Consider the following 11,946-nt stretch of genomic DNA (forward strand, 5'->3'; position numbering starts at 1 on the left):
TTAGTAGTCTATAGGACCTTAGGTGGACTCCTGAGCCCCATCCAGAGCCTTCTGAGTGGGACATTCCCACTTGAAAGGACAAGCAGACCAGCCTGGAGCAGCTAGAGGAACAGAAGATACTTCTTGAAAGAAAGCCCAGTAGGAAAAATCAAAATCAAAAACAAAAATGGTAGTCTGAATGGCTACTACAAGGACAAGCAAATTGTTCCCTGGCGATCCACCAAAAAAAGCAATCAAGTCCCTTCAGGACAATACCCCCTCCAAGACTGAGACTCTGGGAGATGACATAAGCAGGCATATGGACTTTCTGGAGACCACACAGATCTACTGGTGAGTGGAAGAGGGGGAAAGAGAGCAATGAAGACATGGGCTGAGTCTGATCATGTTCCATAGACTCCTGTCGACCTGGAGATGAGAAAGAGAAGAGGAAGGGCTGGTTGGTCCGAAGTATGGTGAGACCTGGGGACTCCTGAGTCTATGCACAAGAACATACATGGAGGGCTAGAGCTGAGAGTGGAGCATCCAGCTGATATGAAATGAGGGGAAATGCACAAGAACACCCGAACTTTCAGATAGTACCCATTTGACCTAGCTTCAATGGCTTGAAGATCACAATATGACTAAAAGATAAAAAATATTGATAAAGGAAACAAGTGTAAATTGCTACAATTTGATGAACTTAACCTATACTCATGGATGTTGTTAAGTGCCATAGAGTTGGTTCCAACCCATAGTAACCCTGTACAGGGTTTCTGAAGAACAACTGGTGAGCTTGAATCACTAGCCTTGTGGTTCAAACTAACTTTGCAGTCCAATACATTAACCAGCAATGCCACACCAGGACTCCACTATGAATGCAGTAGCTCAAAATACCGAAAGGGAAGAAGTCTTCATCCTACCCCCTCTGTGTAGGCAACTCAGATACTGGCTATCTAAAATGGGGAGGAGGGAAAGAGGAGGTATAAAGGCACAAAGTGACTGGCTTATAAGTTTTCAACAGTGAGTTTAGTTTCAGAGTGTGCAGGGTAGGTAGAATCCCCACTGAATCATTTTCATCTTGTCTACCCAGGTCTGGTGAAAGGAGATGGGAATAAGATTCTTATGATTCAATAGTGAGTAGTTGTTACCATGACTAATTGCGACTGTCACACTGTAAAGGTAGAAGTTTTGTAATAAAAAGGGGAAACAGTTAATCTTGCAGTCCAGGAACTATTAAGGGAGAAAAGCAAAAACAGAATGTGAGACCTTATCTAGAGAAGCAGCGACAACAGAGATGGAGGCAGAGATGGAGACATGGATAGAGGGAGCAGCTGAGGACTACAGACTCATGGAAAGAGCGGGACTGGGTGCTGGGAGCCAGGAGGCAGGCTTGCAGAATGAGCCCATTGGTTGTTTAAATGATTATAGATTCCTGAGTGTTTTGGTGTACATCCTCCCCAAAAAAACCAACAAATAAAACAGAGGGAATAGAAGCAAACAGTGTTGAATGATGATGCATGGAGGAGACTGTAATCATTGCAATGAAGCAATGAGTGTAAAACTGATGTTCTCCAATGTAAACTATCACTCAATACACAATAAACACTTTAAAAAAATTTAAAGGATGGAGATAAAGATGCTTTCTACTGTGAGCAGGTGTAAATTGCTACCACCTGATGAACTGGACCTTTGCTTATGGATGTAGCTGCTCATAATTTCACCCAGAATGGAAGGATTCTTCATATAAAGGAACAAGCTTGTTTCCTCAGTGCACTGGTTTGTTGTTGTTGTTAAGTGCCGTCGAGTTTGTTCCAACTTGTATAGGGTTTCTAAGGAGCAGCTGGTGGATTTGAACCCCTGACCTTTAAGTCCAGAACATTATCTTGCAGTGCCACACCAGGAGTCCAGAGGCGGGTAAGGTAGAATCCCCACTGAATAGCTTTCCTCTTCTCCAGGTAGATCTCTCTCTCTCTCCCCAACATCCCCCCCACACACACCTTTCATTGCTGCATTCTGCCACGCTTCCATTATCAAGTAGACCCAGGTGGTCACTATCAAGCCTAGTCGGCTGTCTGCTTGCCAACTTCCTTAAACTTCCAGTGCTAGATTGGGGTGTTTTCTGATGGGCTCCACCTTCTCCTGCCTCCATGCACCTAAAGGTAAATCACTTGCTCAAAATTCAAAATGCCTAACAGCTTTTGATTCCCTCTGCAAATCCCCCATTCACAGGTACCACTCTTCTTTCAGCAGTTTTGGGTGGGGCTCAAGGCCTCACCCAAACCCCTTACTCTACAAAAGCTGGTTTCTTCCAGGCAATTTCAAACTCTCGTTCTATCCAATCAAGTGTAGGTTGAAGGCAGATTTACAAGTTCCCTGTAATGGTGACAGTTAAATTCAGTCCACTTGGTCAGGCCTGGAGTCTGTGGATCCGCACTTCAGGTGCAACAAGTCCCCGAGATGAGAGCTAATATAATCACTGCTCCTAGGTGAGCGTAAGTCATTATCCTTATTTCTCTGATGTTCATGAGGTCGGATGTCATTCACAGGATTAGACTGTATCTTGAGTCAATCTCTTTTGAGATAAAAAATAAAAAAGGAAAGAGACATGTGAAGAATGAACCACTGCCACCAAGAAAGACGAGCCAGGAGTCGAGTGTGTCCTTTGGTCCCGGGGTCCCTGCACTGTGCAGACCCAGAAGACTGACACCAAGACACATGGAGACCTCCAAGGACTGCTGGTTCTGAAGCTGAAAGGACACAGGGACCTGTCTCCAGAGCCGGTGCTCGGAATTTGGACTCCAAGCTCCTAAGCAGTAGCCTTGGTGGCATAGTGGGTTACATGTTGTGTCTGTGGTTCAAATCCACCAGACGCTCCTCAGGAGGAAGATGAGGCTTTCTGCTCCCAGAGAGATGTACAGCCTCAGAGATCCCACAACAGGCTCTCTATGCGTCAGAAGCAACTTGATGGCACAAAAGAAGCTTCTGAAACATTGAGAATAAATCTGTTAGGGAAAGCTGTCTGTGTGTGGTATTTCTTTTATGGTGGCACTAGGGGAATGAGACAGTAATGATATCAATATTCATCTCTAGCCCACGCGTGCAGACAGCTTTGGACCTCTGACTGGCAGACTGGATCGTCCTTTTATTTCAGATAGGCCCTGGCTCCCTAATCGTCATCTTGTGTAACCAGCAAGGCTTTAGCCTCACGTAACTCCACTAGCAGGTCTTTTCCCTAGAGTTAGTTGCATTTCTTTCAGCCGTTACAGTTAACAATTGCCAAAGGAACCATCTTAGAATCCAGCTTTATGTCCCATATCCGTTTGTTCCTTCGCTTACAAAACCCCAGGCTTCCAGAGTCTGGAGACATTGGAATGAATCCCACTCCAGATGGCAACTGCAGAAAACAAGCACTGCCCAGACCCAGCAGCGCCCTCTCCTTGCAGTTGGGTCTGATAATAATACACCCACTTGTGGGGTTTGTTAGGGAAGTTTGTGGTTACAATTCAGGGTCAGAAGTGCTCGGAGCACAAGTCTTCCAATCAGGACAACTTCTATTCAGTTAGGTCCATAGGCAGGCCTCTCCCTGTCTAGGAAAGCTTTAGGGCCCACAGGCCCCACCTCCACCATGAGGGCGCTCACTCAGTCAATCTGCAGGTGGTGGTTATGAGCTGTGGGGTCCAATCCAACTCATAGTAACCCTGCCTAGGGTTTCAGAGGCACAGGGAGCAAAAAGGCTCATTTTTCTCCTGCAGAACCGCTGGTAGGTTTGAACTGCTGACCTTGGGGTTAGCAGCCCCACTCAGAACCACTCTGCTTCCAGAACTCCTTCAGTAAATCTTGCTCTCCCAACTAGGCAACCTTGTTTCCTGCCCACTCAGCTTTCTTGTTCTGTGAGCTAAGAAGCCCATCACTGTCAGGTGCGCTGGCTCCTGGTTCTGCTGCTGTCCCCGCCCCTCCTCGTGTCACAACTTTCTGTCTCTAGGTTGAGATCTTAGGGTCCGAAACATACTCTCGAATCCTGGATCTTCTGTGATAGTAGTGAGGCCTCCACCCACTTCCGAGATGGCTCATTTTATACACGTTGTTATCATTAATAAGTGCCATCAAGTTGGTTTGGACACACAGCTACTCTGTATAGGGTTTCCGGGAAGCGGCTGGTGAGCCTGAACTGCCAACCTTGCAGTTCAGTGCATTAACCCACAGCGCCACATCAGGACCCCGTTATAGAGTTCTAAGTTTTTGCAACTGTAATGAACTCTGCTGACTACTCACAAACCATATAATCCCATCAACATTTCCCACTTTCTCGTATCAAGACCCAGCACAGCAAACATCTGGCGGGAGTTTCAGACCGTGGCTACAGAAGACATTAAATAATCCATGGCACCACACAGGGTCAAGATGAGGGTACGTTAAGGGTGAAGATCAGTCATGGTATCGGTGAAGGTTGAGTTTCAGATCAGGGTCATAGAATCCAGGTTAAGGGTGGATTAAGATGTGAAGGTTAAGATTTAAATGACTCTGAAGTTCAGGGTCCAAGTCATGACAGGGCTCTACAATCAGGATGAAAGTCAAGGTTAAGGTTAGGGTCAGAATCAGGGCCAAGCTCTGGCGACATGGTCAGGGGATGCCTGGCTAAGAGGGTAAAGGTCAGGGTCTGGATAAGGCTCTGGGTGGAGGAGAGGATTCGTGAGAGCAGAGCTGAGAATCAGCTTCAGTGCCAGGGTCAAGGTTAGTGTCAGTCTTTGTGAAGTTCAAGGTCAGGATTAGAATAAGGGTGTTGAGTCAGGGTCAGGATGAGGCTAAATGTGAGGGTTACTGTCATGGTAAAGGCTAGCTTCCGGGTCAGGCTGGGGGCCAGCAATCCCTGTTCTACAAAACTCCTTCCCCCAAAGTACAAACTTTCTGAAATGTTCTCCCCTGATTTACCTGAATGCATACTATACCGCCTCACCAGAATGTGTCACTAAGGCAAAAACCTTGGAATGTTTTGCTCATTAATTAATCCCAAACACCTAAAGAGTGCCTGGCATACAGTTGTTGCTGTAAAATGCCATTGAGAAGGCTCCAACTTGTAACAATGCTATATAGGGTAACCACTGATCGCATGGTTAGTAGTCCAGTGCTTACCCTATAGTGCCTCACCAGACTCCTGGCAGAGCAGGTACTCATTAAGTGTAATGACTGGACGAGTATGTAACAATGTATTCCTAAAAAAATGGTGTATGTGGAAATACAACACAATACACTGTTGAAATTATAATGACCACAAAAGAGGCTTTCCACTTAAAGAGACTATAAAGCACTGGGTACTGGCAGCCAGGAGGCAGGCTTGCAGAATGTGCCCTTTGGTTGTTTAAATTATTATATATTCCTGAGTGTTTTTGTGTACATCTCCCCACCACGCCCCCTCCACAAAACGTAAAAAAAAGGGAACAGAAGCAAATACTGCTGAATGATGATGCACAGAGGAGACTGTTATCATTGCAGTGAAAAGATGAGTGTAAAGCCGACGTTCTCCCGCGTAAACGGTCACTCAATAAAGCACAGTGCCCCATACAGTACTTAGTGAAACATAAATGCAGCGGCATCAAGTGGATTCCAAGTCACAGCGATGCTGTAGGGCAGAGAACTGCTTAGGGTTCTGAGACTATGATCTTTATGGGAGCAGATAGCCTCGTCCCCCCTTGGAGAGGCTGGTGGGTCTGAATTTCAAACTTGTGATGAACAGTCTAATGTTTTACCCACTGCGCCACTACCTAAACTTCAGGCAACTCACAGCTTTCCTGGGAGCCCTGGAGCCTCCAGAAAAACCTTGGCTCTAGTTCGCTCACCTATAAACCAGTAGGGACCAAGTGAAAAGCAAGACAACATAGTGGTGTTTATTCACAGCAGCATTGGAAAGGGTGCCTCCATACTGTGCCAGGATTGATTTCTCACGCGTCCTTCCTTTCTCACACACATTTCTCTCCTCGTAGACCAAAACATACAGCGAAAGAGGGCAGCATCCTAGATGTACTTATATACCACCTTTGAGGGCACAGTTTGGAGATGCAGGCGCACAGGGCATTTGTAAAAATGGGACAGCAGAGTTTCACTATAGCCCACCAGAAAGTAGAACTTGTGGGCAGGCAGGTGCCTCAACACCAGGGCACAGATCTCAATCTGGTTAGCCCGGCGCTTTAGGACCAACTGGTCAGCCAGGCAGCCTGGGAAAGTGCCCAGCATGAACTTGCAGAGGAAGACATCCTCCACTGTTCGTTCCGCAGTGTGGTCCTCTCCATCCAAGTTACCTGAAAAGAGCACACCATCAATGAGTCCAGTTCCACTCATAGCAACATTGTGTAGTATGGGGTTTCTGAGGACCAGCTGTTGGGTTTGAACCACCAACCTTGTAGTTAACAATCCAGTTTGTTTCCTATAGCAACACACCAGGACTCCTGGCTGTCTTAAAACCTGCCAAATGTGCCGGGCAGTCAAACACCCCAACAGCTCCTCCTCTGCCCTACACGACTATTTTTCCCTTCTGCCGGTGAAATAATAGTAACACTTTATAGTTCACGGTCCACTATGTCACTAAATTCCCAAACCAACCCTGTGAAAAGGGCACTATCATTATCCTTGTTTTACAAAATGGAAGACCAAGGACTGAAGCCAGGGCACAAAACTCAAATGATCCCTCCGCATCTAGCCCCCTTTCCAAGCTTTGTTGTCTGCTTTATAGAAAAGCACTGATCATCCCGTGGGCCACAAACGAGTGTCACTAGCTACTTCTGAGATTAGGGACATAAGTGACCTCGGGAGCCAACCACTGCCTCATCAGTGGATTCTGACGTGGTCCAGGGCCCTTGGACTCCTTTTGTCTGATTTCTGTTAAATGATTCTCTATGACCACCTCAGATCGCAGAACCACAACTTCAAAGTGGATGGGGAACAGGAATCTATATTTTAAATTCTCTCTCCAGATGCATCTCAAACATCCATGCTGAGAATGCCCTTACTGAGCAATCTGGGCTGCTAACCGTCAAGTCAGCAGTTCAAATCCACCAGCCTCTCTGGGGAACAAAGATGAGGCTTTCTGCTCCAGCAAAAATTTATGGAAACCCTATACAGGGGCGACTAAATGGCACACAACCGTCACCAGCAGTACTTTATAGAGAATGGTTAAGTCCTCAGCTGCTAACCCAAAGTTAACAGTTGGATCCTTCTATACAACTCTGCGGGAGCAAAAAACCTAGCGATCCTCTCCCATATGGGTTGTTGTTGCTGTTGTTTAGTGCGGTCCAGTCAGTTCCGACTCACAGACCCCATATAGGGTCTCCCAGAAGTTGTTCAAACCAACTTTGCAGTCCAGCGCATTAACCCACAGCACCACACCAGGCCTCCCATAAAGATTACAGCCTAAAAAGAACCTAAGTGGTTGCTGTGTGCTGCCAAGCTGACTCCGATCTATAGCTAACCTATGTAGGCTTTCCGAGGAGCGGCTGGTGGATTTGAACCGCCTCCCTCACCATCACTAGTACAGTGCTTATCCTACAGCAACACACTATGGGGCAGTTCTGTCATCATATGGGGGCCGCTATGAATACAAATGGGCTCTGCAGCAACTGATGACAACAGAGAACGAAACACTGCAACATTCACAGCACACTGCGTGATCTCAAGCGACAGGGACTTAACTCCTTGCACTGCCTCACTGTTATTAATGACCTCTCTCTGTAAACTGCAGAGAACCGAGAAACATGCACAATAAGCTCACACACACACCCGAAATGGTGTTTTGCATTCGTTTTCAAAATGCATTGCGGTATACCGACTCTTTCCGGGTCTCTGCTTGGGGAACCAGTTTTGGGCTTTCTGATTTCCTCCTAACAACTAAGGCAAATGATGTTGAAGGAGAATATTGAAAGTGCCATGGGCTGCCAAAATAACCAATAGATCTATTTTGGAAGAAGTGCAGCCAGAGTGCTCCTTAGAGGTCAAGATGGCCAAACTTAGGACATATTGTCAGGAGGGACCAGTTGCTGGAGAAGGATATCATGTTTGGTAAGATCAGAGAAAAAGAGGAAGACCTCCAACAAGATGGATTGGCCAAGTGGCAGCATCAGTGGACTCAAGCATGGCAACAATTGTGAGGTTGGCCCAGATCTGGCAGTGTTTCGTTCTGCTGTGCATAAGGCTGTATGAATTCGATGGTGAAACAATACAGTTCCTTGTGAAAACTCAGAATCTCTAAAACCAGCATAATTTCCCTGGCCTTGAGGCATATAGGGCAAAAACAAGCCTCACAGGTGGTGTTTACTGTGTGATTACGAATCCCAGACATTCTTTAGAGTACTTAATTTAACTATGTGCCTTAAGGACCCTTGCACCATTATAACTGATTTATAGTCTTGTTATTAGAACTCGTGCAGTCACACGTGACCCTGTTATTGTTATCTAGTTTTCCTGTGAGCAAACTAATCCACCATTTTTGCTTCTATATTCCCTGCTTCAGCAAATTCCTTTAGCTAAGCCCCTAGATCCCGAGCCAAAAATGTAGCATATATAAACTAGCAGCCATTTCCCTACCGCACAGCAGCAGACTTAGGAGAATCTGTTGTCTCCCTGCTGTCCGGCTATAGCTGTGCCAATAAAATTCTCTAAATTGGACATTATAGTGGTCATCATCCTTATTTGGGATTCGAACCCGTAACAATGGCACCTAACAACAACAACTACTGAGTCAAATGGAGTCCTGGTGTGGCTCTGTGGGTTAATGCGCCAGGCTGTAAAGCCGTTTGAACTGCAAGGTCTGAAGCTCAAGTTCACCAGCTACTCCTTGGAAACCCTATACCGGGTTGCTATGGCTCGGAATCGACTCGACCGCACTTAACAACAATTGAGTCGGTTGACACACGTTTGATTGCGGTTTGCAGGAGTCATGCGTGAACTGGTGCTTTCACACACTGACGCAGAGAGCGCTCCTTTCCTGAGCCCACCCACATCCCTCCACCAGCCTCACCTGTGTGCAGAGACAGCCAGCCTTTGCGATGCGCGATGTAATGTGGGGCGTGCGCCTCCTCGTAGGTCACCGGCTTGTCCCCCTTGCTCACACGCACTCTGGCAGACCGGTTCTGAAAGCAGAGGAGCCGTGACCGCCGCCGACCCGCCCATCCCGACAGGCCCCGCCCACCCCACCGGCGCGCGCCCGCCTGGCCCCACTTTCCGCACGCTCTCACCTTAGTGCAGGCCGCGGAGGTGTGCAGAGCGCGGTAGGCGCACAGGTGCCTCAGGTTCCCGGCCAGAACCTGTGGGGGAAGGGGCGTAAGGCTGAAGGCGGGCCCAGCGTCCCCGCGGCCCAGCTCCGCAGCCTCTTCCCGTGTCGCCCACTCACCCTCATCGCTCCAGCCCTGGAGAGCACAGGCACCGCCATCTTGGGCCCAGTGGGAGGGGACAGTGGGCGGGACGAGGACAGTGGGCGTAAGGATAGACGCCAATCCCGGGCGTCTGTGAACTCGGAGAAGTGGAAGTTGCGACTGCGCTGTGGAGAGCCGGGGACATTTCTTCGCTGGCCTTCGGCTCCGGACCGGTCTGCTCCGTCTGGCACGGAGTTGCATCGGGTTTTTATATCCGGAAATCATAATGCAAAAAATAAGGGTTCGCCCTCAAAAGGCTAGCGTGAAGGACGTTCTGAAGAGAGAAGGGTTAAGAGAAAAAAAGGTCGCGGCGCCTCCCAAGCCCTCGGGACCTGGCAGGGAGGAGGATTTTTCCAGTTCTTAGAAATTAAGCCCCTGAGCTCTGCGCTTTTGAGACAACATATTAGATAAACCTAGGCTGGGTCTTCCCATCTCCAAATAATATTAATAATAAAAAATCCGCGCTTTGATCTAATAATGTTTTGGAAAAAGTTTTACCCAATTTTTTCAGTGATGACTTATGGAGGGGGTAGCGTCTGGGAACATTGACCATATAACCCCAGCGGTTTGCTGGGCTGTGGGGAAGAGAAAGTTAAATGGCAAAGGCTGGAGAACAAGGGGATATTGTTTCTGTAATAATCAAGACAGAGCCTTGCTACTTAAGTGATATCCAGTAATAATGCAAGAACTGGGATGGCAACGTAGATAAGCACGGGACTGCTAACTGCAAGGTGGACAGTTCAAATCCACCAGTTGCTCCTTAGAAACCATCTACAGGGTCGCTTTGAGTTGGAACCTAACAATGCAAGAAGCACTAGGGATGCTAATCAAAAGGTCCACGGTTCCAACCCACCAACCTTTACATCGGATAAAGATATGACAGTCTGCCTTGTAAACCCTATGGGGCAGTTGTGCTGTGTCCAGTGAGGTCACTGAGTCACAACCTACTGGAAAGAAATTTTGTTGTTAAGTGCCATCGAGTTCATTCTGACCCATAGCGACGCTGTATAGGGTTTCCAAGGAGCAGCTGGTGAGCTTGAACCGCTGACCTTGTAGTTCAAACGACTTTGCAGTCTGACGCATTAACGCACAGCGCCACACCAGGACTCACTGGAAAGCCAAAGGTGTGGTTTTTCATTTAATTATTAATGTCAGCGGGAAAAATAGCAACACCAGAGATCATCCTTCCTCGGAGATCATCCTTCAGAAAGACGTTAATGGGAAAAGCATGGGCTGTATACTCAGGTCCAACTGTAACAATCGGGGTGAACTCTTAGTTCCCTTATCTGTAAAATGGGCTTTACCTACCTTACACAGCTGTTCAAGAGAAAGTATTTAACAAACGATACGTATTCTAGGACTCCTGGTGTGCTCTTTAAGATCAGCACTGGATTTTTAACCATTAAGGTCAGCACTTCAAACCCACCAGCTGCTCATCGGAAACCCTGTACAGGGTCGCTATGAGTAAGAACTGACTCCAAAGCATTTAACAAGAACAACTTCCATTTATTTGTGTTTTGATGCGTTTTGTTTCTCCCGACGATTCTGCAGATAGGTAGTATTACCCAGGTATTACAGATTATAAACTGGAGACTCAGAAACATCCCTGAGGGTACAGAATTAGGGAAGGAGATCTGGTGGCACAGTGGCTCACACATTGGACTGCTAACTGCAAGGTCAGCAGTTTGGATCCACCAGTTGCTTTGTGGGAGAAAGATGGTTTCCTGCTCCCATAAAGATCTGTAGCTTCGGAAACCCTATACAGGATCGCCGGGAGTCAGAATCAGCTCGACAGCACACAACCATCACCACCACAGTTAGGAAACGGTCCAGTCTTGTTCCAAATCACGTACTCCTTCCACTTCTGATGCTCCAATGCATTACTGGAATGGGGAGGTGGGGATCCAGAATGATGGTAGGATGGGGGTGGCCTGGGTCTCTGTGGCTGGGAGCAGACCACTCCAGACTGGACCTGCAGCTGCCAAATATCTGGGGCTAAGTCCCCTGATACAGGGCCCCCATACCCCTGCTGGGGAGTTTGTGAAGGAGACAGATATGAAGTGGCTCTTACTCAGATAGGAGCCTCTTCACTCTCCATAATCAGAAAAGCCAGGCGTCACTTCTGTGCTCCGAAACCAGCGGTTCTACCTCTAACTCCATTTTGTACTTAAAGAACTTTAAAAAATGCCTGGTGCTCAGGGCCCACACAAGAAGGTCACTATGGGTCAGAACCAACTCCATGGCACTTTACAACAGCCAGAGTTGGCTGGCCTGCAGCACGAAAACACTGAAGGGGATTCCTCTGGGGCCACCAGTGTTTCCAGAGCAGAGTGCAGCCTTGAGAACGATGTCTAAGTGGTGTGAGAAGGGAGGCAGGCAGGCACCTGTAATGGGCAGGAAGCTATCAAGAGCATCACCAGAGACTTTTACTGTGAACAGTTCCTCACAGTCCAGCCTCTAGGGAGGAGTGACGCCTGCCTTCTGCTGGCCAGTAGGGTTAGTTAGCCGAGAAGATCTAGCTGGCTTTCTTGACAAAGTATGAGTCATGCTAACTTTTAAGTTTTGTATA

The 11,946-nt window shown here is 47.5% G+C and overlaps 1 protein-coding gene and 1 pseudogene across 1 annotated transcript; both read right to left on the bottom strand.

Moving 5' to 3' along the window:
- LOC102810780 overlaps positions 1 to 5,853 on the bottom strand; it is an 11,123-nt pseudogene extending 5,270 nt beyond the window's left edge.
- Positions 5,854 to 5,988: 135 nt separating this feature from the next.
- Positions 5,989 to 9,578, bottom strand: LOC102811161 (28S ribosomal protein S24, mitochondrial-like). The gene is made up of 3 exons (XM_006832251.1): positions 9,201 to 9,578; positions 8,984 to 9,095; positions 5,989 to 6,272 (listed from the first exon to the last, which is right to left on the bottom strand). Exons 1-3 carry the CDS (start codon positions 9,576 to 9,578, stop codon positions 5,989 to 5,991), a joined length of 774 nt encoding a protein of 257 aa, XP_006832314.1.
- Between the last annotated feature and the right edge of the window lie 2,368 nt (positions 9,579 to 11,946).

Source organism: Chrysochloris asiatica, unplaced genomic scaffold, assembly GCF_000296735.1.
Source record: "Chrysochloris asiatica unplaced genomic scaffold, ChrAsi1.0 scaffold00006, whole genome shotgun sequence".
Lineage (NCBI taxonomy): Eukaryota > Metazoa > Chordata > Mammalia > Afrosoricida > Chrysochloridae > Chrysochloris > Chrysochloris asiatica.